This window comes from Cavia porcellus, unplaced genomic scaffold, assembly GCF_034190915.1.
Source record: "Cavia porcellus strain 051 isolate PalLab524CR breed Dunkin Hartley unplaced genomic scaffold, mCavPor4.1 scaffold_17, whole genome shotgun sequence".
NCBI classification, from domain to species: Eukaryota; Metazoa; Chordata; class Mammalia; order Rodentia; family Caviidae; genus Cavia; species Cavia porcellus.
In genome coordinates, this window is record NW_026947500.1 from 63,175,656 (window position 1) to 63,202,747 (window position 27,092).

The 27,092-nt window shown below is 52.0% G+C and overlaps 1 protein-coding gene across 7 annotated transcripts in view; it reads right to left on the bottom strand.

Moving 5' to 3' along the window:
* Positions 1 to 27,092, bottom strand: part of Arhgef18 (Rho/Rac guanine nucleotide exchange factor 18) — a 70,142-nt gene that overhangs the window by 9,812 nt on the left and 33,238 nt on the right. For all 7 annotated transcript variants that reach the window (XM_063228409.1, XM_063228410.1, XM_063228407.1 and 4 more), the window contains 8 exons: positions 9,661 to 9,817; positions 8,814 to 8,926; positions 8,590 to 8,730; positions 6,606 to 6,856; positions 5,304 to 5,429; positions 3,870 to 3,987; positions 2,652 to 2,900; positions 769 to 845 (listed from right to left, as the gene is read on the bottom strand). In XM_063228409.1, coding sequence (XP_063084479.1) covers positions 769 to 845; positions 2,652 to 2,900; positions 3,870 to 3,987; positions 5,304 to 5,429; positions 6,606 to 6,856; positions 8,590 to 8,730; positions 8,814 to 8,926; positions 9,661 to 9,817 — 1,232 coding nt within the window. The remainder of the gene's footprint in view (positions 1 to 768; positions 846 to 2,651; positions 2,901 to 3,869; positions 3,988 to 5,303; positions 5,430 to 6,605; positions 6,857 to 8,589; positions 8,731 to 8,813; positions 8,927 to 9,660; positions 9,818 to 27,092) is intronic.

Here is a 27,092-nt window from a genome sequence, read left to right on the forward strand (position 1 = left end):
CTTGAAAAGCTACTTTAACCTTGGGGTCGGTCATGTGATCTGACAACTCCGGAATGAAGGGCGCACTCTCTAGGTGACCCAGAAATAAATGGGCTCTCGAGGCCCTGCAGCTGCTGCACCTATGCTGACCTGGAAGCAGAAGCACCTCTCCAGATTCTGCCCCCCCTCCCTTTTTTTTGCCTACTCGGACCCGGAAGCAAATACTCTGTTCAGACCCTTCAGCGGCTAGCAGCTTTCCTGACCCGGAAGCAAATGAGCTCTCCAGGCCCTTCAATAGCCGAGTTTACCCACCTGAAAGATTTCAACCATTATTGACCACTTTGAACCCATTCTAGCCCTAAAAATAAACAACTACAACTACGCTATAAAAATAAAACAAAACATTTACACTGACCCGGAAGTCAATGGGCTCCCTGGGCACTTCAGTAGCTGACCTCTACCCTGATCCGGAAGCAAATGGGCTCTCATGGCCCTTCAGCAACTGGCCTCTCTCCTGCATCAGTGTTATTCGACACAGCAGGGCAAGAAGCCAAATCCCAGCTGGACGCAGGGCTCAGCAGGTTCACCCACCGAGGCCCCTGCCTGGCCTGGCTCCCATGACGGGGTACTTAGGGCCTAGGTTCTCTGGAATCGGCCTTCCCCGGCCTTAAATGGGTGGCTACCTGGGATCGGATCCTTGGGGACCACGACCCCAAGTCTTCAGGAAGGAAGAGAGTCCTGCCAGAGGTAGCTGTGTGGAAGCGTAGGGCTGAGAACCTGACTACGTACCGCGGACGCGAAGACATACTTCTGATCCTTCTCCTGCAGCAGCAGCAGCACGTCGGTCAGCAGCACGGCCAGGACATCTGCCAGGACAATGCGCACAGGAACAGACATCTCAGAGGGCAGTCTGCTAGGGGTTTCATCACCACGCAGCTTCTGCCCTGGCCTGGGTGTCTCCTCCCAACTCTGCCCGCTCCAGCATCTTTCTGGGTTTCACCAACACTGAGCGCAGTGAAGGCTGGATTGCTTCCCCCAGCATCCCCTCAGTGGCTGCAGCTCAGAGCAGGCTGAGACAGTGCTCATCATTCTAGCAATCCGGAGTCAGAGGTGGGAAACTTACGAGGTTGTGGCCAGCCTGCGCTACATACTGAGTTCAAGTCGAACCTCGACTAAACAGCGAGACCCCATCTCAAAAAAAGTGAACAAAATCAACAAAAAGGAGCAGGATGATCAGAGCCAAATCAGTTTGTGCACCTTGGCCAGGCCATAGTACCTAGAGGTTCTCCCTGGGACGGCCCAGCATTGGGGCCACTCTGGCTGATTTATGGCTGACCCTTCTGCTCTTGTTGTTCGGGGTTGCTGGGACCTGAGCCACTGCACGCCTATGTTCTGCCTCCTGCTTCCATGATGCAGAGAGAGCTGGCCCCATCCCCCAATGCCCCGGGTCCTCTCAGTGCCTTGGTCCCTGTATGGACACCTTGCAGAGCTCGACTTTGCCTGGAACTGTAAATCTGAAGTCAGATTCAACAGACCAGTAAGCTCATGTTGCAGAAAGTGCAACTGTTACCCTTTGGGGGATCCACTTCTGCTGTTTTTGTCTTTTTTTGTTTGTTTTGAGACAGGCTCTCAATGTGTAGTCACACTGGTCTAGAACTCTCTATGTAGCCCAGACTGGCCTTGAACTCATGATCCTCCTGCCTCAGCCTGGCACGGTGCTTGGATGGTAGGTGTATGCCATTATGCCCAGTGGTAACCCATTTCTGATAACCCTGTATAAACCAGGTATCGTTTCCTATCTTATTTAATTCTCTCTGCCTGTAGAGAGAATGGTTCTTTTACAGCTTTTGGTTATTTTACAGCTTTTACTGCATTTAAAAATTTTTTTTTTTTTGTATTTGTTTCTCTTTTTGCTCCATTGACTAAGGCCCCAGAGGGTCAGGGGTCAGGTCCTGCCTGGGCAGGTATGTTCCCACCGTCGAGCTTGGTGCTGATCTGAGAGAGTGCCCACCAATCCAAGATGGGGTCTGATGAACCAAAGTGATGCATACCAACCAAAGATAATATCCACCAGTTCAAGATGATGATCACTAATGCACGATGGCACCCATCACACCAAGAGGGAACCCACCAATCCAACACAGTGCCTGTTGATCCGGATGGTACCCATCATTGCAAGAGTGTGTTTATGACTCCCTGACAATGCCACTGATGTTATGTGGTATATGACACATCAAGATGGCGCCAGCATTCCAAGATGGCACTCACCATTCCAAAAGAGAACCTGTCAATCCAACATGCCTGCCAATCCAAGATAATGCCCACCACTCCAAAAGAGAACTCACCAATCCAACATGGTGTCTGCCAATCCAAGATGGCGTCCACCACTCCAAATGAGAACCCACCAATCCAACATGCTGTCCACCAATCCAAGATGGCACCCACCACTCCAAAAGACAATCCACCAATCTACCATGGTGCCTAGCCCTCCAAGATAGTGTCCACCAATCCAACATGGTGTTCACCATTCCCAGATGGGTCTCACTACTCCAAAACAGAACACATGAATCCAACTTGGTGTCTGCCAATTCAAGATGGCACTCACCATTCTAAGGTAGTGGCCACCAATGTGACATAGCAACTGCTAGAGGAGGTCAGGGACAGAGCTTTACCTTTGAAGCGCCCTGAGGTAGTCTTCCAGCACAGTGTCCCCTCCAGTTGGAGCTGCCGCTGCAGCATGTCCTCCTTGCGGAAAGTAAGCCCATTCTTGAGTTTGCTGGAGGACTTCAGGTCCATTTTGCCTGCAATTTCTTTGAGGCGCTGGCCCTTTTCCCACTCGCTGACTTTGGTGTCCACTTGGGAGATGACATCCCTGATGAGGTCCAGGGCCTGAGTCAGGTCTTCATAGTCCTCGGTGCCCACTGCCATACACACAGAATCACACAACATCCACAGATTTGCTATGCATGGGGGATCTGGGAGGTACAGTCCCTGAGGCCACTGTCCTGGGGAACCTCAATATTTAACTCCTAGCTCGAATCCCCAAGATGGAAATGGCCTCCACAATCATCACAAAGTCCCAGAGTTTAGTTTTTACCTATGTAGAGCTGTGGCATGCAGAAGCTAAGGTGTGATTCACGTGACCACAACTGCCCTACCTTGCTCTTCCGGCTACTACTTGGTATCCACCGCCCCAACTCTACCAGCTCCTACTAAAGACTGTCTCTACCTCTTGCTGTGACCAAGAGCCGGCTCCTCCTCTTGCTCCAGCAACATGATTGGGAGCATTCCCGTTCTCCCAGTCTGGCTCCACTGGTGAAGTGGCTGCTATGACCCTCCTGCCTGGTCCCGGAGAAGCTCTGGGTAGGCCATGGACCCTCTGTGCTCTGCCCTTCTTGGTTCCAGGCATAGCACTTTGTTGCCCTTGGTCATGTGACAAAGAGGTCACCCCTGGGCCTGTCTGGGTAAGTCAGGAATCACCTTGCTTTACTCCATTTATCTGGGCCACAGAGGCTGACCTGGGCCCTCTTCCGGCCTGGCCTGAGCTAGGGGCAGGAGTTCCAGTAAGCAGATGTGAGCCAGTCCTTGTTTCCTCTTTTGTTTTTCTGAGACAGGGTTTTGCCATGTAGTCCAGGCCAGTCTTAAACTTGCAGTGTAGCCCAGGTTGGCTGTGAATATATGATCCTCCCGCTCAGCCTCAGGAGTGCTAGGATTATAATCATGCCTAGCTCTGGCCTCTGCTTTTATGGTGTGGACCATCTCACCTTTCTCCTGTTGTTGGAAACCCTGGAAGCTAGCACAGTGGATCCCAAGGGGAACTGACCCAACCCACTGCCATGTCTGGGCTACCAGACCCACTGTAGCTTAACAGGGCCTGGGGTGCCCCCTACCTTCCGTGTTCTGGATGATGCGTTCCACCAGCACCGGGTACTTGGTGATGCGCTGAGTGACGAGAAGAATGCACTCCTGCACACCCAGCCGCCTTACGATGGAAAAGTTGCCGATTTTCTATGAACCAGAAAACAAGGCCTTGTGTGAGCGTCTCTTCTGCTGGGTCAGTTAACGATCAGTTTCCAAGTCTGGGGTTGGGGGAGACATCCTTCCTCTTCAGCTTGCTGGGACCTCTCCTGTGCTGATCTGTGGGGTTACTCACTGGATATCTGAAAGTGGGGGTCACCTGCTGTACTCAGGAGTCCACATTTGTTAAGGGGGTTCTCACTTAATAATGTGAACCAGGTCCCTGCAAAATTGGGTAAGGAGGAGCAAGAGTATGTCATGGGGGAGCTGCGTGCCCCACCTTTCAAGCTGTCTGGTGCCTGTGTGTGTACACAGAGAGCCCTGAACCCTGCCAACAGCTCCTGTCCCCTGGCCCTGCAGACAAGCCTGGGTATGTCCTTCATCCTAGCGAGGGCTCCCTGGTGGTGGACACGCACACCCCCCCTGGCTGACAGCCAAAGAGGCGGCCTCTGGGACTCATTTCCTGGTGGACTGGGGCACTTCCTGTGCACCTTGGAGCCTGCCACACATTCTGAGGGTTTCCCGCCACTGCTGGCCTATGCACTCTAGGAATGCGGGCTGGGAACTACAGAGACTCACGTCTTTTTTTCCCCCAGTACTAAGGATTCAGCCCAAGGTCTTTACACTGAGCCACAACCCCAGCTCTTATTTCATTTTGAGACAGGGTCTTGCTAAGATGCCTAGGTGGGGCTTGAACTTGCAATCCTCCTTCCTCAATTTCCCAGAGTGCTGGCATTCCAAGGGTGTACTACAATTGAGCTATTTTTGTGCAACAGGTCTTGCTGTGTTTTACCCAGCAAAACAGAATGGCCTAGAATTCCTGGACTCAAGCAATCTCATGCCTCAGGCCTCTGAGTACCTGTGACACATCTTTCCTAACTTCAGTCCACTAGCAGGTGAGAAGAACCCTGCAACAATGACCGCGGGACATAAGAATCAGGCTGTAGAGTTGCTCTGGTGCCTGGAACCGAAGCAAGCAAAGGTACTGAAAGAGTGATTGGTAGCAGACTGAGCGTCCTTTCTGGGACACTGTAGCCCAAACTCACAGCGATCCTCCTGCCTCAGCCTCCCGAGTGCTGGGATCCTAGGTGTGCACCCCCACACCGAGCTACTCTGACTCAAGTTCACCTTGGGTTTCTATGTGAAATTTCACTGATGTGTTCTGAGTCAGTTTGTGATAGAAAGCAAAACTGAAATGTGAAACTCTCAATCAACACTTGATAGCTTCCCAAGATGCTACAATTCTGTGTGGGGAAAAAAATCTACAGCAAAGAAAAGATTCTAATTGAAAAAAGTTTATTTTTTACCTTGATCAAGTTTTGAAATTTCTTGTTTTGCTGCAGCAGTAACTTGTAATGACTGACGGCTTCGTTGTGGCCACTACAGAATACACCGTATTTCTCCTTCATTCTCTCCCCGTTTTCACCTGAAAACTAATGTCAAAGAGGATGGAAATGTCACCCAAGGGTAACTGGAGGACCAGCAAGGCGTGTTTTCCTCTAGTTGATGCGGCTTGCGATTTTACCTTCTCACACGTATTCGATCGGGGGTACATTGCCGGGTGGTGTTTAATTCCAAGGTACAACTCAGGTGAAATAAGATCACTGTGTGCACCAGGATTTTCACTACATCATGGATCTGCGGTCCCCAACCTTTCTGGTACCACGAATCAACGGCTTCAGAATAATTCAAAGGAGCAAGCATGCCCTGGGTACTGAGCATGCGTGGATGGGGTAGGGGTGAGGGTAGGGCATGGGGAGGTGTTTAAGCTGCACTCCACCTCCATAGTGAGACTCTAACGCTGCCTGGGACTGTAACTACAGATGGGGCTTCCTCCTGAGCACCTGATTCCTAACCAAACCCAGGGAGTGGGGTCCCTCCTCTACTGAAAACTTAACAGTTGAAAGCTTTCTGAGATCCAAGGAGAAAATAAGTGTAAGCCAAAGGATATTAGCAAACTGAAAAGTCAAAGTGGTCCTCTTTTAGTTCCTTCTAAAATTAAATCAAATTCTAATGATGGGCTGAGGTGCTCTGGGCAAGCTGTCTGAGGCTAGACGGGGGCAGTGTCCCCGAACCCCGCCGCCCTCCTGGTTTAGGTTCCAAAGTGAGTGCGAGGGGTCCACAGTCCTACTGCACCCCGCGGGTCTAGAAGTATGCTTCCAACAAAAGCTGCGACTGTGACCTTAAAGTACAAAACAACTAACCACACTAAAAGCACAGAAAAATGCAACTCAAAACCGCTCTGACAGGAGTGCCTGTTAGTTCAGCCTAAGTCACTAGAGTAGATAGGAGCTTCCAATGGAAGCCAGGGGCAGGGGACACTGTTTTTCTTTTTTGTTTTGGTTTTGTGTGTGTATGGGGAGGGATGCACTGGGGCTTGAACCCATGGCCTCAGGCTCCCTAGGCAAGGGCTCCACCTCTGAATGATGAAATCAGTCCTCGGTGGAGGCAGCGACTCACGGCCACGCCCACCTGCTGGACCAATCCTCACTGGGGGCGGGAGCTAATGGCCACACCCACCGCTGGACTAATCCCCACAGGGGTGGGGACTCATGGCCACACCCAGTTGTTGGCCCAATCCTGACCGCGGGGCTCAGGGCCACACCCACCTGTTGGACCAGGAGGTCCCCAATCTTCTGGATGACATAGTTTCGCTCGCTGCCCTCCTCCAGGGCCTCTTGGCGGCGCTCCTTGAGGCGGGCCAGGAAGTCGCTGTGCATCTCCAACAGGTCGTCCACACTCGGGAAGAGGCGGCCGATGGCCTGGCCACTGAACTGCAGCTCATCCCGCAACGCCCTGGAGTACACCTTCACCATGATCTTCAGCGTGCGCACGTGGTGCGCCTCCGTCTGCATCAGCTCTGCAGGGACATGGTGGGGACCTGGGCATCATCTGCCACGTGGCTGAGGTGATCTGGGGGGCACCCACCTCAGCCCTTTCCTTTGCTGCCTTTTTCTTTCTTTTTCTGAGACAGGATCTCCCTATGCAGTTCAGGCTGGCCTTGAGCTCACTCTAGGCCAGGCTGGTCTCAGTCTCAGCCTCCTGAGTGCTGGGATTACAGGGGTATGCCATCACACCGGGCATGACCTTTTGCATGTAACTTTTAAAACAGTTTTTACAAAGAAATGGAATGTCACTGGCCTTCAATGGCTGGGGATCAGATGACCCTCCTACCTCAGCCTCCTGAATAGCGGGAGTGACAGGCTTTTTTAATTTTAATTTTTATTTGTCCATGTTCGCTGTACATAAAGATTACATTCCTTGTGTGCAGCTGGTACATGGACATAACACATCTTCATCCGTTTTTCTTCCCTCTTCCCGCCAGCTCATTTTCCTTCTCAGGTGAAAAACATTTAACTCCCTCCTTCCTGTCCTCTGTTATTCTGCTCTCTCTGTATGAGTTTCCATGTAAGAGTAGCCATGCAATACCCATGTTTCCAGCAGCACAGACCATAATGGCTACTCTTGGAAGCAGCTCGTACGCCCCTCAGCAGACGAGTGGATAAAGAACATGTGTTTAGAGACAATGGAGCACTACTCTGCCATAAAGAAGGGTAAGCATGAGCCACCCTAGGTAAATGGATGCACCCTGAGACCACAGTGTGAAGTGCCCAAGCCTCCTCCACCCTTGACTCGCCCCATAGTGCTGTGGGAGTCCCAGGCTAAAGGAGAGGAGAAAAGAGGGCCCAGGCAGGCGTTTTCACACAAGAAGGCTGCTCTGAGCAACAGCGCACCTGTGGTGTGAAACTCAACTCATCTGTACCCGTCTGTGATCCCCAAAATTCACAGCCCAAACCTTACACCCAAAGCCATGGTGTTGAGGGGGATAATGGGGAGGAGGTTAGGTCACAAAAGTTAAGGTCTCACAGATGGGGAGACCCCGAGATAGGTGTGGTGGTACATCCTAAATCCCAACTACGCAGGAGGCTGAAGCAGGAGGATCACAAGTTTGAGGCCAGCCTGGTTAATTTAGCGAGACTTACTTTGAAACTCAGAGATGGAAAGGACTAGGGATGTAGCTCAGGCATGTCGTGGTCCTGGTCCCACCTGCAGAGCAACACACGGCCTGCACTGTGGGAGGACACAGCGAGATGCAGCCGCCTGGGACCAGGAAGCAGCTCTTCCCAGACACCCGAGGAGTCTGCTGGCGTCTGGGAGCTCTTTTCTGTCTGTCTTTATTTCTCTCTCTCTCTTTTTTTTTTTTTTGTCTTTTTGAGACAGGGTCTCACTATGCAGTTCAGGCTGGCCTTGAGCTCACTTTGTAGCCCAGGCTGGTCTCAAACCTGGTTTGATTCTCCTGCCTCAGCCTCCCAAGTGCTGGGATGATAGGTGAGCACCAAGGAGCCGGCCAACGGGAGCTGCTTCTAAGTCACCTGCCTCCAGGGTTAGAGCAGCCCACAGGGAAGGTAGAGCCCAGGAGGGTTTTGGGGAAGGCTGACTCACACCTGAGCACCTGGCCAGGCCAGGCCCCTCTGTAGGGACTCAGGAGACACAGCCTCACCCTCTTATCCCAGGCCAGCAGCAGCAGGGCTGCCCAGGGGACTGGGGTGACAGGTGGTGTGGGGGGTGAGGGAGGTGACAAGCACATCCTACCGTAGAGCACGTCCTGTCTTTTCACCACCTCCCTCTTCTGCTTCTTGGCGTAGGTGGAGTCCACGGCCAGGCTCCAGGACTCTGCCTCGAACTCGTGGGCATCCGATTCGATCTCACTCCTCAGCGAGGCGATGTAGTGGTCTGAGGGGAGATGGGAGCGGCTAGACCACAGCCCTGCATCCCTGGCAGGGACACCCAGAAGGGGCCCCTGGTGGCAACTGTACCTTCCACGAAGATGGGCTCAGTGCTGGCAACTGTAAGGGTGAGGGAGTCCTCAGCTGCCTGCTTGAACTTCAGAAACGTAGAATCGGCTTCGTCCATCTCTCCTGTGACTGGGCTGGGTGGGAAACAATCAACACAGTTAGTTCAAACCACTGGATTTGTCACTCATGCTCAGCCCCCCTGGCTGCCAAGGCAGGGGTCAGTTCGTTGCTCTGGCTCATTACATAAGAGTTGGAGAACATTCCAGATTCCAGGAGAAGGCTTCGATTGCTTGAGTCATCTTTAGAAACCCAAGTACGATCACTGTCACACCAGGACCCTTTCTAGCAGGACTCTCCTGCAATGCTCAGGTCTGTCCCAAAGGCTGGGAATCATGGGTGTCCTTTACTGTGCCTGGAGCCCAAAGGATTCCTCCTGTAGGACCCAGCCTCACAGTCCAGGGTGGGGGTCAGTTTTTGCAAAGGGGACAAGATGAGCTCCTTTTGCCTCTGACTTCCAGGAGTAAGGTCTCAGCCTCTCTTTTCTTCCCCACCAGTGCTGACTGAGATACTAAGGGACTCCTTTAGCACCCTGTGAAGCTGAAGAGGGCATAGGTATTGGGGTGCAAGACTCCTAGCACGGTCTGGGGGGCAGGAGGGAGCCCTGTCCGATAAGATCCAAGTCTCTTACATGAACTGGCTCTAGACATACTGTGTTCGGTAGACAAAATGCATCCTCCAAGCAAGTGTAAATGGGAATTTCACCAGGGGGCCCAGCCGATCCATCCAGACCCCGGGGGGGGGGGGGAACGCCTCCCACCCAGCCGTCCTTCATCAGCCCCTGACAGCAGCGTGACGGGACCTGGCTTACCCGAGTCGCACCCCGGTTCCGACTCCAGTGCCGGCAGGGCTGGGTGTTGGCTGGGGACCCCCTTTCTGTGAGACCGTCATGCCGACCACACTCCTGGAAGGGGCTGGGCTGCCATCAGATAGGAGGGAGCCCCGAGGCGGGGGCTCCTTCATGGAGGCTGTGACAGAGGCAAAGACAGAGTTGGTGCTGAGAAAGCGGGCCGGGCAGCGGAGGTCGCCAGTGCGGAAGTCCCGCTCTGCCTGGGGCCGCAGCGCAGACAGGATCTTGGAGGTCAGCAGCTGGTTGTCCAGGAAGATGTTCTCGCTCCACTTCCTGGTGACAGAGCCGTAGAAGGTGAGCTTGGGGCGGCCAGGGAGCCCCTCCTGCCTGGCACCACCTTTGGAATGCGGGTTCCCCATGGTGGTGCCCACCCCAGGCTCCCAGCCTCAGCGCCACAGCTGCCCCTGGCTGGGCTGTGTCCTTCTGATGCCTCGGTGGCAGGATCCTTCTGGAAGATGCGGTAATGGTGCCCTCTCTGGCTGCACTGGCTGACACGGCACGGCTGGCACGCAGGACACTGGCCCCCACTGTGACCAGTCAGGGTGGGACCTGTGCAGCGCTTTTTCTCTTTTGGTAAGACAATAAATAGATGACTAGATAAACAAATACATAGATCTCTCCCCTGGGCTGTGCTTGGTCTTTAGCAGGGGTGAGCAGTGCAGAGCAGTTTGCGTTCACGGTGAATAATCTATGACCGAGAAATGGCCAATGCTGCAGACTTAGATAATGAAGCGGAGGCTGCAGGGCAGGGTGATGTGGGGATCCGGGGACTGTGGGACGCTCCCTCTGCGGCCCATCACGGCACCCAGGGGACTCTATTTTATCCAGTGATTGGAAACCCACAAGCAGTGAGGCCCTGAAGGGCCATTTACAGCCCTCTGCTCTTTAATTTGAGGGTTCAGACAGAGGGTGGAAATGTTTCCTATGGACAGAAAAAAAAAAATGCACCTTCTACTGCTTTTCTTTTCTTTCTTTTTTTTTTTTGTTATAGCACCAGGGGTGGAACCCAGGGCTGTATGTGGGCTACACTAAGCAGGGGCTTGCTCATCCCTGAGCCACACCCCAGTGCTTAAAGACCTGGCTCTTGGGGATACCCCGCTGTCCGTCCTTCACTCACATACCCCAGGCTGAGTCTCCTACCACACAAGCCACCCACGGCATGGGCCTCCCAGGCCCTGCGACTGCGTTCTCACGTGAAGATCTCCGCATAGGACTCAGCTCCAGGCAAGGACAGACAGTGGGGCCTTCTCAGCTCTGGGGCCCAAGGACTCGGGGTTACAGCAAGGAGAAGGCTGGGGTCCTTGTATGCCAGAGCTTTTGAGAGGAGGGGTCTAGGTGCAAACCAGTGCAGGAGGGTATGTGCCACAGCCTGGATGCGTCTCCCTGGGGCCCCTATGTTGGAGATTCAATCCTGGGTCCATAGGAGAAGCAGTGGCTGGGTCAACGGGTTCTGCTCTTAGGAATGGGAGAATCCTCCTCCTTTCCATCAGGGGTCAATTTGTTAGAACAGCGACCTGCAGCCGCTCTGGTTTTCCTGATCTAACTGCACCGGGCTCTGAGACTTCTGGGGCTCCAGGCCAGGAGACAATATACCTCGGTCCTTTCTAAAAGCTGTCCTGTTATAGAGCAGAGGACAGACTGGAAAGGGCATAACTGAAACTGCCTGGCAGAGGAGCACAGAAGAAAGCTCATATACGAAGATGTTGGTCATCCTCAGTGACACCGAATTGGATGTATTTTCCATGGCCATTCATCTGCTACCAGTCCAGCAGAGAGGGTGACAGCTTCCTCGGATGTCATGTTAACAAATGGCCATCACTATTGCTACGGTAGATGTAGGTGAGGAAGACGTCACTCATACACGAATACCTATGCATCAAGTCAAAAATCCTAAATCCAAGTTCACATGTTCTGGGCTGGGCATTTCTGGTTATTTCTATATCACACTAAAGCCCAGCCTGGCAGCTATGACCTAAACCAGCAAATATGCAACAGATCCTGAAATGCAGCCTTTACTCAGGCTCCTGGGACACCGGACAAATCGTTCCCGCGAACCAAGGCAGACTTGAAGTCCTATGGTGTCTGCTTGGACCACACGGTCCACTCGAAGAAAGTTGCCATAAATACCACTGCCCAGTGGCTGACAGCAAGCAATCCAAATAAATGGCCAGTGGCAATAAAGCCATGGTAACAGAGGTAACTCATCCACGTATGATTCAGGACCCAGTGGCAAGTCACCTCTTAGGATGCGGTCACACCATTAGTGTCTCCCTGTGGCGGTTGGAGGAGTCTGCGGGTTCCCAGTGACTTACACCTGCACCCTTCACATGCAAAGCAACCGTGGTGAAGGCCACACCCCAGCACCTCCTCCTTAGCTGTTCCCTCTCCAGACCACAACTCAGCTGGTCCAGACACCAAGGCCAGCTGTGTCCCAGTGCCTGCCGAATGTCTCAGACCACCGTAAGCTCTGGTCTCCACTTCTTCCTGCCCCTGCCTGACCTGGGGCTTCCCCTAGGAGCCTGGGTGACAGGTCATGCCTCCTGCTTCCAGGAGACCGCCCGCCTAAGCCTCTCCCTTCTCATCTAACCTTGTTAAAACAAGTCCCAGCCACCCTAAAGGCACCAGCCACCTGGGGCCAGGAGGTCTGGGAACACCTCCTCCAGCTGCAGGTTTCCTTCCCCCATGCATTTTGTGGGGGCTGCTGTTCTTGCAGGGCTGGGGATCAAACCCAGGACCAGCTGTGTGTTAGGCAAGTGTACTACCAGATGTAAAACTAAGGCTGTGGTGAGCGTGTAAAGTGGTGCGATGCTTTGGAAAACTAGCCTGGCGGGTCCTCACCAAGTTCAACGTGACAGCCACACTTGGGGTCAGGCACACAAACGTGGGTCCGTGGGTGTGTGCAGCAGCTGCACCATTCACAGTGACCCGAAGTGGAAACCACTCAAACGCCCACTGGCTGAGGAATGGGTAAACGTAACAGGGTCCAGTGCAACCACACAAATACTCAGAAACGCAGTGGAGACACATGCTAAGGCTCAGGAAGCCTCTCACACGCTTAGCATAAGTTAAGACAGAAAGACCATGTACAGAACATGTCCACAGAGGGAGGAAATGTCTAGCACAAGCAAACCCATAAAGCAGCAAGTGGATCAACAGTTGTTTGGGGCTTCACTGTGGCTCGGTGGTAACACACATCTGTGATCTCAGCAGGCTGGGAGGCTCTGGCCGGAGGATCGGGAGTTTGAGGCCAGCTTGGGCTATACAGCGAGACAACAATAAGAAATGGGTGGGCTGAAGAGATAGCCTAGCGGGCAGAATGGTTGCCTAACATGAGCTGGGCCCTGGCCTCCATCCCCAGCACCACCAAAAAAAAAAAAAGTAAGATGGAAAGCAAAGAAAATGCCACTGTGGAGTTCAATTAGCACCATCTGCCTCCTGCAGGAAGGTGCAATCGATCGGTTGCTCCTGGCCAGCTACAGTGCTCGTGGTGCAGTCGCTTATGCAACAAGCCCAGGAAAGTCAGGGAGGGGGACGAGGAGTGAACAGCACAAATGGAAAAAGGCAAAAACAAAACAAAACAAAAAAATAAACAACCCTAGCCAGGCCTGGTGGCGCAGCCCTGTAATCCTAGCACTCGGGAGACTGAGGCAGGAGGATCACTGCAAGTATGAGACCAGCCTGAACTGCATAGTGAGACCCTGTCTCAAAAAGACAAAAACAAAATAAAACAACAAAGCAAAGCAAAACAAAACAAAAAAACCAGCCGTCATCCTTGGCCGCAGCCAGCAGCCTGCTCTTGGGATGATTTCTTGTGGAGAGTGGTCAGTGAGAGCAAGAGAAGTGACCGCAGCTGAACAAGAAACCCTGCGCTTTGCAGCCCAGCTCGGTTGCTGCTTGGCACGGTCAGCAGTGCTCCTGGTGACTCAGTTTCTCAGAAATCCTGGGGTGTCACTGGCTTTTTCCCGACATGCATGCTGGAGCCCACCCCCTCGTGTAGAAATGTAAGGACCCACAAGGACATCACTTGAGGAGACTGAATAGTTACCAGCACAGACAGTAATTTTAGAGGCAGCCCGGCAGGACACAGGCACTGTCCTCATTAGTTTTCAACTGTTCGTCACTTCTCCACTGGGGACTGAACCCAGAATGTTCCTACTGAGCTCCATCCCCACCTCCCAACCCTTCTTTTTTGAGACAGGCTCTTGTGACGTCACCAAGGCTAGGTGTAAACTAGCAATTCTCCTGCCTCAGCCTCCCAGAGTGCCAGGATTCCAGGTGAGTGTCACCGCATCTAGCTTTACAAGCATTAAACTCTTATGCACAACACAGAAGCATACTGACTTCCGGAAATGTCTACTTCTTTATTTTCTTGTTTTGGTGTCGCTGGGATGGAACCTGGGTCCTGGTGCACGTGGGGTGTGTCTACCTCAGAGTTGCATCTCCGGGCCCCTGGAATGTCAGCGTCTACGCAGCAGCTTTGAGTTCTAAGTTGCAAACTGCTGCAGGCCCTCTATGGTAAAGTGACTGAAAATAGCTTTCGAAAGCAGCAGGGCCTTGGCACTGAGGTTGCCATGGTTTTCTGCCAGGGGCATCAGACAACTGGCATCCAAGGTAGGAGGAGGCTTCCCTGGCTGCGTTGGCCAAAGAATCCCTACTCCTTTTCTCACAAGGGGCGCCCAGCCACTCACTCCGGGTTTTGCTGAAGACTTCCACTAAGAGTCTGGAGTGCCCTGGCTCTGGAGAATTCTAGCTAGGCACCGGCTAACAGCAAGAGTTCAAGAGGCAATTACAGATGATTGGACGCAAAATGAGGTTTTCAGTTCGCAGTTCGAGGCTTTTCGGCCACATGAAGACAGACAGGATCGATGCAAAGGCGACGCATTGATTTCTCTGTCCTGCCTCATTTTGATGGTAATAAAAACATAGGACAGGACAGAAAGAAACAGAGAGAGACAGACAGCAGAGACAGAGAGAAAGAAAGAAAAAGAAAAAAAAGACAGACGAAGGGACAAAGAAGTGCTCAACTTCACACCTCAGGGAACAAAGGACAATTTTTATTTTTATTTTTTGGTGCTGGGGATTGAACTCATGACCTTGCCCTTGCCAAGCAGGTGCTTATGCCACTGGGCTAAACCCCCACCCAAAGGTCCATTTTAATTGGACACTTTGCAGTTTAGGCAGTCAGTCTGAGTCCGGAAGAGAGGTCTTCTCAGTCTGATAGACTGGCCCACCGTAGTCCTGGGGTTAGTATCAGTGAGTTCAATCACCTTTGGATGGAAAATACCAGAACGTATCTGCACTGAACTGTGCTCAGCTCTGTCGCCAGCATTATTCCTTAAGCAATACAGTGTAACAGTAATTTCTATGGCGTGCAATGTATCAGGGATGTTTTGTTTAAAATCTGTGTGAGGATGCCACCTGTGGGTTCTATATAGATGTCACACCAGTGGTGGCACCTGCCTGTCATCCTAGCACCAGAGAGGCTGAGGCAGGAAGATCATTGTGAGTCAGAGGCCAGCCTGGGCTACACAGCAAGATCTTATCTCAAAAAACAAACAAAAAAATTCATAATTCTTTCCTATGAGTTTATTGCTGAACTTACTATGTTTGATTGGTTAATTTTTTTTTTTGTCTTTTTCCTTTTTGTCAGTACCGGGATCGAACTCACGACCACCTGTTTGCCAGGCAGGTGCTTATGCCACTGAGCTAAACCCCCAGCCCCTGATTGGTTAATTATCATTATTTTCTGAGTTGGGGTCTCATGATCTTCTCCAGGCTGGCCTTTACTTTCTGGACTCCAAGAATCCTGCCTCAGCCTCCAAGGTAGCTGGGACTTCAGGTGTTTCACCACACCCAGCTGAGAAGTGATGTCTATTAAGTGAATTTGAGATCCTTCTCCTAAAGCAAAAGAATAATATTAACAGCAAAACATACATTTGTGTATAAACATAATATAGTGTGTGTGGGTTACACCACTGCAGAAATACTTGTAGATCATTGCTACAAAACTGTATTTTGGGACTGTGGATTTAGCTCAGTGGCATAAGCGCCTGCCTTGCAAGTGTGCAGTCATGAGTTCGATCTCTGGTACCGATAAAAAAGAAAAAGACAACAACAACAACAACAACACTGTATTTTGTGCCATTTGGTAGACTATCCCAGAAGTTCAAAGAAGGGGCAGCTCACACTCAGGTCTGTGGCAGGGGCGGCAGTGGTGGAAATGAACTTTAACCTGATCCTCACACTTAGCACAAATACGAACTCAGAACAGACAGGAAACAGAAAGAGAGGAAGGCAAAACCATAAAACCTTTCGCAGGCAAGAGGGCCAGAACCTTCCAGAAACAAAGGCTTGGTGAAGTGTTTTGTTTTTGCTTTTGAGACAGGGTCTTGCTATGCAGTTCCGGCTGGTCTCGAGCTCATTTGGTAGCCCAGGCTGGCCTCAAACTTGCAGTGACCCTCTGGCCTCAGCCTCCAGAGCTGCTGGGATGACAGGTGTGCGGCACCACCCCCACCTCTTAGGCAGAGCTTTAAATTCCACATCATATATAAAATCCCGTGCTACAGGCTGTGTGCCCCTGGGCTCTTTTGCCAGGAAGTGAGTGGCCCCCAGCAAGGCTGATGGGAACCAGGGGACAGCCTTTCCTTCTAGGGTCTCCCTGGAGGGAAACTGCCTGCAGAAATGCATTTGGACTTTCACCATTCCTGGTGTGAAATTGTGTTCTGAGCCCCCCAGCTTAGCTACCTTTCACTCCAACCACCTGTCTCCACTGACACCCAACAGTGCCAGCTGTTCCTACACTGAAGTGACACGGAACCACTGAAGACCAAAAGACGTCGCCCTAACATCCCCTAAGAACTGTAAGAGTGAACTTTGGAACTGTTTTCAGTTTATCATCTCTTATTCCTGAACGTCCTGGCATTCCTTACCAGTGTCACAGCCTAGATCTGCAATGGCCCCGAAGGTCTCCAGTGTTCGATTCCTGAGACCCCAGTGCAACGTGCTAGAGGAGGTGGAGCCTGGTTGGAGGTGGTTTTCTGGGCTGTTATTTTCTTCCTCTCTACTTGCTGGCTGCCCTTGGTGAGCAGTGTTCTTCCACCAGCCCCTTCCCCTAGCAGCCAACTGTCAGTGGACTGAATGCTCCGAGACGGTGAGCCAAAATAAACCTGTCCTTCTTTAGGTTGTCAGTACTGGGTATGTTGGCTTAGTGATGGCCAAGTGACCAAGACACCTCTTTCTTTACTGCTTTCCCATTTTACCTTACTGTTTTTCTCGCTTCTCTAGTATGTTTATCCTGTTTTTAAGTGTAGACCTGTGGGTGGTGGTGGAGATAGAGATAACCCTGCCTCAGGCTTCTGTGGCCAGAGGCCTCGCTAGCTCCCAGCTAATCCATGATCATCTCTTATCTCTCCTCCTGTGTTCTCTTCTATGATGTAAGTGGGATGTCCTGGAGCTTTTGTTTTGTTATTTTCTTGAGACAGGGTTTCACTATGTGGCCCAGACTGCGTTTGAGCTTGTGGCGATCCTCCTGCCTCAGCCTCCCAAGTGCTAGGATTACAGGTGTGCACCATCACGCCCAGCTCCTGAGCTTTGCTATTCCTACTTCCTCTGGACCGACAGCAGGACAGCTGCTCAGGCCAAGGAGCTTTCGGAAGCTGGGCTAATGATGAATGAATGCTCGTGGACCACCGCAGCTCACACCTTCACAAAATTGCCCACGGCCCCCAATGAGACACCCCTCCTCACCCCAGGGAGGGTCCAGTGGTTCTGCACCTCCTCTCTTCCCTTCCTTCCTCCTTCCCTCTCCCTTTTCTTCTTTGGTTTCTTTTTGTGCTAGGAATGTTACCAGGGCCTCATGCGTGCCACGGGAGCACTCTACTGCTGAGCTCCACCTAGCCTTCTCTTCTTCTTAATAAATCTTAACTTCAAGTTTCAAGTGTGTGTGCGTGTGTGTGAATTTCCTTAGCTGAATTATTCCTTTAATACATAACATAGCTAGGGATGGTGGTGCAGGTGCACTCGGGAGGCTGGGGCAGAAGGATCACCACGAGTTTGAGGCCAGCCTAAGCTACACAGTGAGCTCATCTCAAAGATAAACAGACCAGGGATTTAGCTGCACTCCTGCCTGGTAAAGGTGAGGTGGGGAGTTCAGTCCCCAGAACCAAAACAAACCACACTTTCCTTTCAGGTCAAAGATGGTGGTGGTTTACTCTTCTGTTACTGTGATAAAATGCCTGAGGATAATCAATTTAAAAGGCGGAAGGTTAGTTTTGAGTGCATGGTCCCATCATGGCTAGGGTACATGGAGGAAGGGTCTTTCAAGGACACCCCCTCCCCCAGGCTGGGGACCACTCAAGGTTCAGATGATAAGGAACACCACTGTGGCATCTCTCTACATTAATGCCCAGATCTTTGCTCTTGTTTACTGAAGATAAGAAGTAACCAAGGCAAACTGCTGTGGGTGAGTCACCTCAGAAACACACAGGAGAGTACAGCGGGCCATTCTTGGGTCCCAGACCTGCTTGCTGGCTGCCTCCTGTGACCCGGCAGCAGGAATGTGGTACTGACATTTTACCTGCAAAAATCCCTGGCCAGTAAGAAACACAGACATGAGCTTATGAAAAAGTGTCACCTCTACCACTATTATCTGAATTTGATTTTTCTCCTGCTAATAGCCCAAGATGAATTTAAAAATCTGCAAAAAGAAAAATTAAATTAAAAAAATCAAGAGCTGGGTGTGGTGGTGCACGCCTGTAATCCCAGCATTCAGGAGGCTGAGACAGGAAAATTGCTGGCATGAACTCCATAGCAGAGACTGTGGTCTCAAACAAACAAACAAATCAAAAAGCAGTAGTCTTGGACTGGGGAAATTGAAGGCAGTGCTGAGGACTGAGCCCCAGGCTTGCCCACAGCAGGACAGCACGCCATCACTGAGTCACAGCGCAGGCTCCTGATCAGAACTCTGATCATTATTTATAAACGTTCACGGGTGTATAAGTGCACACTTACACTCACAGAACGGCCAAGTGTGTCACCTCTTTTCACAGTGCTGTAAGTACCACCTTAATCATTCCCTGTGGTCCCATGTTTGGTGTAATCACATACCCCAGTCTCCCTGAGACGAGGAGGAGGAGGAGGAGGAGGAGGAGGAGGAGGTGGCCGCCACAAAGGTCGGAGCTGTGCAGTCTGATTTAGACTCGGATCACCTAACTGCTTTCCAAAGGGCGGGGCTGCTGAATGCAACCTCGCAGCCAAACCCGGCAGAAGTCAGTACAGCTGGACAGGTGACAAACCCTTACTGTGTGTGTGTGTGTGTGTGTATGGGTGTGTGCGCATGCATATGCACATGTGCGAGAGGAGGGGGGAGAGACAGAGACAGACAGAGACGGAGACAGAGAGAGGTACTGGGACTGAGACATACCGGCAGCCCTTTCTATTTTCGAGACAGTCTCACTAAGTTACCCAGGCTGGCCTTAAACTTTTGATCTTCCTGCTTCAGTTTCCCAAGTAGCTGCAATTGTAAGTGTGTGGTAAAATCCAAAATTGTAACTTGAAATCTGAAATCCAAAACATTTTTTTTCTTTTTTGACACTGGGGTTTGAACCCAGAGTTTTTGTGCTGAGCAAACCTTTCCCAGCCATTCTGCAAGTGGAAAATTCCACCCAACCTTCCAGAATGTGATGGGTCAGGGTATGTGGGGACGCACAAAATATTGTATAAAATGACCTTCAGGCCATACATAGACAGTACAGATAAAGTGCAAGTGAGTTTTGTGTTTAGGTTAGGACTCTGTCTTCAACAGACCTCATTCTGCAGGTGCAAATTCTCTAAAATCTGGAAAACCTTAGAAATCTGAAACCCGCTGGTCCCTGCCACCATGGCTGGGGGACACCCACCCTATCCAAGGCCTTTGGTCTCTGATTCTCTTTCCAGGTGAGCAGGTATGGGACCACGGCGCCACCCATGTCCGCTCTAGCACACAGGCTGGGGCCGGCAGGGCCAGGCCTGAACTCTATGCTAGCCAGCTTTTCACGTGTGTGACCAAACACCCGGGGACAGTGACACCGCAGAATGGCAGGCAGCGAGAGGAGGACAGAGCTGCGAAAACGGCGGGCCACAGAAGCCACCACCCCACCCCGCCCCTGGGCCACAGGCATGAGGTGCTCCCGGCACGGAGACCCCGCCTCTGCCCTCTGCGGGTCCCACGAATGCCATCAGGTTCTGATCTCAGCTGGGTGGACCAATCGCTGATGAAGACGCATTCAGAAGCCCATGATGCCCCAAGGCTGTGGCTGGCCTGGAGCACCCCGACTCCCTCGGCTGCCCAGGATGGTTTCTGGGTCTCTGAGACTGGTCCTCTGAAGATGACAAACAGCATCGACCTGGCAAGGAAACCAACCTGGATCCCATTAGCTCCTCTGCATCCGACTCTGACACCTGAGGGCCTGGCTGAGGACCACGTTGGACTCCATGAGATCCCAAGACTATCCCATGCTGTCCCCAAGTCACTGCCTGTCAAAAGCCCATGTTGAAGGCAAAAGCAAAACCAAACCAAACCAAACCAAACCAAAAAAAAACAGCAAATGTTTACAGGTCCTTTTAGAGGAGTTAAAACACACTGTGGGAATCATAACATTGGCTCCCCAGCCCAGAGAAGCCCAGGTGAGCACAGAGTGGCGCCTTAGCAAAGGACTGTGAGTGCTTCTGCAATAGATGCCTCTGAGTGTCTCAATCCTGGCCAGGGAGGGGTTCCTGGGACATCTGTGGTGGGTTCTGAAGGATGAGTAGGAGGTTGTCAGGAGAGAAGAAGGAAGCAGGAATCCCATTCCAGAGAGGACAGTGGGTAAGGCAGAGGTGACAAAAGGCAGGAAGAAGGTGGCTGAAGCACAGAGGGTTGGGTGGGTGCTGTGGGTGGGGGCTGGCCGAGCAGGGAGCACAGGCCAGACCTGAGCATCAGGAGGGAGGCAGGCCCGCCCTGCACTTGCCACCTGGCTGAGCTTTGCTTTCTGATGGGTAGCCCTGGGCGGGTGCAAGGTCAGGCAGGCATGACAGAGCCTGCACTCGCTGAGCGGCGGTGACAGGGGCAGGGAGCCAACCTGGTGACAGAGCTGTCAGGAGGACAGGTGCTCAGAGGCAGGGCTGCCAAGGCCTGGCACCCTGTCAACACGGGGAGAACGGAGGAGTCAGGGTCACCTAGCACCCCACGGGCAGAGGCATGGGGACCTGTAGACCGCAATGCCAGGAGAGTGGGCGAGGGCGGAACCCTGGCGCACAGGGTGTGCTCCAAGCAGGGGTTTATGTTTTTCACTCTCTCCTGAGTATGTTTTTGCAGTGTGATCAAAAATACAGTGACTGCCACTGCCAAGCCTCACCAAAAGGAAAGGGCCGGCTCGTAAAGGCATGGCCCTGTGTCCTCATCTACCTTACTCACTGGAGCTGTGCCGTGCAACTTCCGGCTCTTCTCCAAGGTCAAAGTGACCGTAAGAGATAAATGTTTTCATCAATCTGGGCCAAGGAGGCGGCCATGAAGGCACAACTGAAGACACTCATGAAAGAAGACTTCAGAACTGCTGCAGAAAAGGGCGGGACTGGGGATAAGTGTATTCAAATCCAGAGGGAGGGTCTGGAGGGGCATGAATAGTAACGCATCTTTAACTGTAATTTTTTTTTTTTGGAAACAGACTCTCACTATGGTCTTTTTTGTAAAAACTATTTTCTTTTTTGGTAGCGGGAATCGAACTCAGGGCCGTGCACTTGTCAGGCAGGTGCTGCGCTGCTGAGCTACATCTCAGGCCCCAGACTCTCACTGTGTAGTTCAGGCTCTCCTGAATTTACTATGTAGTTCAGGCTGGCCTCAAACTCATGGCAACCCTCCTGCCTCAGCCTCCCAAAGTGCTGGGATGACAGGCATGTACCACCATGCCTGGCTTGTAATAAATTTCTAAAATTTAAACGTGCACCATATTTTTCAGTCACCTTAGATTTTATTTCGAAACAGGGCCTCGCCAAGTTGCCAAAAGCTTGTTTGAGCTGACCTTAAATTTGTGATCTTCCTGCCTCAGCCTCCTGAGTAGCCGTGCATCACCACACTAGGCTAAAAGCAGGGTTGTAATTCCTAAGGAACCCCACAAAGGGGTCCAGCCCATGTCTGAAGTCCCCAAGGCCAGGAACTAAGTGTCCTCTGCAGCTGTCTGCCCAGGGCTTGTTCCTGAGGAGCATCACTCTGTCTCCACTGCTGACCACTCCGCCCTGCTGGTTACCTATTTTCAGGACAAAAATGCTACCTAACTTCCCATGCACAGTGCAAACAGGGTCAGTGCTTCCATGAAACACAGCCAGACATGCTGGAAACACCTGACACTAATTTGCTTAAACAGACATCAAACAGAAGCCACCCATGGTGCGCTAATGGCCAAAATGATGGTGGCAAAGGGTTACAGAGCGGCACGGAGTGGGAGAGTCCCGGGCTTCTTTCTCCTCTTGCCTGCAGGCAGCGGAAAGCAAGTGCAGAGCTTGAGGTCCGCGGGAAGGCAAGAGCGGGGAGCTCTGCTCTCCAGGGGAGGCTGACACTGCCTTCCTGGCAGACAGCAGCAGCTTCAGTGAGGCCCCGGCTAAGCCGGCTTCCTCTGCCTCTCTACCTCATTCGGACCTTCTCAGTGAGGCCTCTGGGATGATGCTGTTAAAATCTCACACAAGGCAGAGGCAGGAAGACTGCTGCAGTTTGAGACCAGCCTGGGTTATGAAGTGAGCTCAAGCCCAGCCTGAACTGCATAGTGAGACCTTGTCTCAAAAAGATAAAAATAGTCACCCAGCCACCCACCACACACACACACACACACACATACACACACACACACACTTGCTTCCCTCACTGGTCTGGCTTTCCCTCCCAACACTCTGAGTTACTTGCTCATTATTCATGGTGGCTGGGTCTAGGAAACCCCTGAGAATGCTCATCTAGGGAACAAGGGACCTGTATTCCTAAGGGAAACAGGAGCAGGATCCTTCTGGCTTCCAGTTATTACAGGTCTTTTTGTACTGGGAATCAAACTCAGGGCCTCGAGATTGCCAGGTAGGTGCTGAGCTGCTGTGCCACATCCTCGGCCGAGGTATTTAGTTTCTATGGACTGATCCACACGTGGCCTCACTGATGGCTGTCTACGTACCGGTTCTGTTGAGCGATACGTAACAGACGCAGTTGGTTCATCTAAACCAAACCCCCAGCCAACAGAACCATCACTTAGGCCTCAATGCAGCATCGCAAAGAGGAGTTTTCTCCGTGAAGTAAGCTGCAGCTTCCCTGCTGCAGGGGACACCAGGCCGTACCTCAGGGCCATGCTCGGGAACAGTGTATCTTATGGGTTACACCATAGCCAGGGATTTAGCTCAGCGGCATAAGCACCTGCCTCACAAGTGCTAGGTCACAAGTTCTATCCTGGGTACAAAAAACAACAACAACAACAAAAAGAGCTACATTATACTGTCTTATGGGTTACATCTAGATGATACCCAAAGCCTCATGTGTGTACAGCTGGGGTTCTGGGAGGCAACAGGACCAGGGGGCTGTGGTACTCATGAGTGAACTATGCAGTTAGAGCTAAACATGGCGTTGGGAGGTGGAGCCTGGTGGGAGGTGGCAGCCACTGGGGGCGTGGCCTGAAGGGTTGAGTTCCCTCTTCCCTCCTTGATCTCTCACTGCCTCCTGCCTGCCCTGCCAGGGACTGTTTCTCCTGTTTCAGGCCCTTGGCGCGTGCTACCCTGGCCTTGGAGCCAGCCGACTATGGACTGAAACCTCTACCAGCTGTGAGCCGAAACAAACCTCCCCTTTAATTTGCAGGTGCTGGTTATTCTGTCCCAGCAATAAGGAAGTAACCAAGACAGTGTCTGACATCCAAAGTTCCCGGGAGAAGCACAGAAAGGCAAACTGTGTGGCACTCCACAGAGACAGGGCATGGGCTGGGACAAAGAGGTGGGGTGTCTCTGGTGCCCAGCAGTCAGAACAGTGTGTACCAGGGACTCAAAGTCTCCATGCTTGGTGCACACTTGGGGATGACCAAGACAGCACTGCCAGCATGGATTTGGGGTCACAGAGAAACTTTAAACATGGATGCTGGCACAATGAACGTAGAGGTGTCTGTTTATTTCAGAGGAATCTCCTTGGAGGTGGAGGGCTCTCTGTCCCACACAGTTGGCGTCAGGCCAGAGCCCTGAGAAGGGAGCTGGGAGCAGCAGAGAGGAACAGAGGGAAACGCAGGGGTGGAGAGTTCAGCTGGGAGGGGGGCAGCTGACCCAGGCAAGAGTACAGCCCTCGAAGGGAAGCATTCGTGAGCAGATGGAAATTTAGGCCCGACACCCAGGAGCTGAAGGACTCCAGCCCAAGGGAGGTGGCTGCCTGAGAACGTGCAGTTCAGTCTTGGGGGTCCCAGTTCTGCTCACAGGAGCTGAACAACATTTGTCATTTCTTTCAGGGGACAGAGGCAGGCTGCTGTTCACGGCCACTGGCCCAGTCTTATCGTCATTATTACTGCTTATCAACTGAAAGCCCTACGATGTTTTCTCCCAAGCTGTCTCAAGGCACCACCCTACCCTCTCCTCTATGTAAGTGGCTTCATACCAGGCCAGTGGTTCTCAACCAGGGCAACTCTGGCCCCCGGGGACATTTGGTGGAGTCTGGGCACACTGCTGTTACGCACTGATTGGCTGGGGTGTTGGGGATAGGACCCAGGCTGTGTGCATGCTGGGCACCTGCTCCAGCCCTGAGCTGCACCCTCAGCCCCCTGGAGTCACCTTTCATTGTTGCCATGGGGGAGAAGGGTGAGGGGCATAGTGACCTCAGAGCCCATGGCATCAAGCTTGGGAAACCAGATTTAGATACAGGCATGGAAATCTCTATGCTCACTGTACTGAGGTCCATCCCACTGGCATTGGCCAGGTGTTCTGGCCACAGATTTGGGGGCTATGACCCACTGCATACCCATTAAGGTTCCAATGCCCTGCAGTCTCCAGCTGTGATAAGGAAGCTTTGTATCTCTTTATTTTTATCTCTATCTGATATGCTGAGCAAGCAATCCACATAGCCAAAGGATGGGTCCTTTGGCCATCTCCTCCTGAGTGGACACTAGCAAACTAGTTCGCAGCTCTGGGAACTTTCACCCACCTATCTGTGGGCCTGGCTGGCAGGTGATTACCTCTGGATGATTAATCAATCATAGCAATTCTGCTGCTGCTTCTGCTCTTAAGAAGGTGGGCAGGTGCAGGACCAGGTTAGGAGCTCTGCATTTCGATGACCTCAGCACTGCTTCCCTGGTGGACTCTTCTGCCACAGGGAGAAGGAAGCTGGGGCAACACCATCTCTCCAGAAGCTGTGCTGGCTTCTAAGGCTCTCGACTGTAGCCTACTTTGAAACCCTGCTCTGGGGCTGGGGGTGCAGCTCAGAGTTCAGCACTTGCCTAGCGTGTGTGAGGTCTGGGTTCCACCCACAGCAGTGCAAAAAGCCAGAGTCCAAACCCAAAACAAAAATACCCTGTGGGGCCGGGGAGGCACTGGCTGAGAGACTGCACCGGGCAGGTTCTCTGCTTCCCTCCCAGGCCTGGGATCTTGTTTGCCAGGTCTTAGCTCTGGTGACACACTGAGAGACAGCAGGGTCACACACCCCCATGACTCACTTCAGTTCTCGGGAGATCAGATGTGACTAATGCCCAGAGCTCAACACAAAACAAACACTGTGATTCGAACCAGGTAGAGGCCATGCAAAGGCGTTTCCCAAGGCAGGCCCAAGGCCCTCGGCCTGGGAAAAGGTGCTGGGTGTGATCCGTCACCACAGGAAATGTGCGCACCCACTAGGTTGCATAATCTTTTTTAAAAAATGGAAAATAACAAGTGTTGGTGAGGATGTGGAGAGAGCAGAGCCCTTGTACACTTTATGGGAACTCGGAGTGGGATGGCCCCTCAGAAAGTCGGGGAGAGCTGGGTGCTGAGCACGCCTGTCATCCAGCACTCGGGAGGCTGTGACAGCAGAAGCCCAAGTTCTAGCCGGGCCTGGGCTCCATAGTGAGATCCTGTCTCAAACAACCAAAAGCAAAAAACAAAACCAAAAACCAAAACCACAAAAACAAACCCCAAAACCAAATGGAACCAGGTTGGAAAGTGGCAACTCTAACCAGGATGTCAGTGTTACAAACTAAAGACCAGAAGGAGACCGAGAAGACAGAGCCGCCTGGTGTATGGCCTTTTTTTTTTTTAATCCTATGTGTAGAAAGCATGAGTGAGGCTGAGGATTTAGCTCAGCAACTCAAGCGCTCGCCTGGTAAGTGTGAGGTGCTGAGTTCGATCCCCAGCACCAAAAAAAGGGTAAGCGAAAGACAGAGAAGCAGGTGGAGATGGCCCAAACTTCCCAGGGCTGTGCTAAGAATTATTCGGTGCTTTGGCACCAATCTTGCAGGATTTCTCAGTATCAGGCTGTGGGGGCCTTCAATACCACTCCTTGGAGTTTCATGTGCTGAAAAGGAAGATACCTTGGAAGCTGGGCATGGTGGGCATGCCTGTGAGCCCTGTAAACTAGTAGGCTGAGGCAGGAGGGTTACAAATTCGGCCCAGCCTGGGCAACTTAAAGAGAGTTAGCAAGACCCTGACTCAAAATTTAAAAGAAATAAATAAGGGTTGGGGGGTGTGAAAGGTATAGACTCAATCCCCAATATCCTAAAAAAAGCGTATTCCTTGGGAATGAGTGTTTGTCTCAACCTAGTACAAAGCCAGATGTGAACCATGGGGTCCCAGTAAAGCAATTCTATCCCCCGGGGCCCTTCAAAGGCAGGGCAACCAGCTTTCCTCTCTGGCAACTTTTAAACAATTATGTCAAAGCAATGGGCTGTGCAGAGACTAAAACTGACAGGCTGGAAAACACTGAAATATAGATAACTGATTCTGAAAAGATTAATTCAGGTGTAGCTATGACACATCTGACATCTTCCAGAAAACCCTTGGAGGGGGTTGAGGGAAGGGGAGGGGGGGAGAGGACAACTGAATGGGGGAATGAAGCGCTCCTGTCAGTGGAGGTGGCCGCCTGGAGGGCAGCTAAAAAGCATTTGTCAGAGTAGCAGGCGGGTGAAAACTACGCATGGAGAATGCCAGGGAAAACCTGTTTCCTTTCAATGGCTTGGGCACTGCGTTTCTGGAAACAGACAAGCGGAATGGGGTCAGGGTAGGGGTGCTCTGGCAAGACCTGCCACAGGGAGTTTCCAGTCTGAACGTGCCCAAGGCGGGCCTTCGGGCTGGGGGGCAGGCTGATCTTTCCTGAGTAGACTCTGGAACAACTGCTGGTCTTGCTGTTTTAACCCTGGGGAACCTTAACTCCATGTGGACCACCCCCCCATTTGCAAATATCAAGTGACATC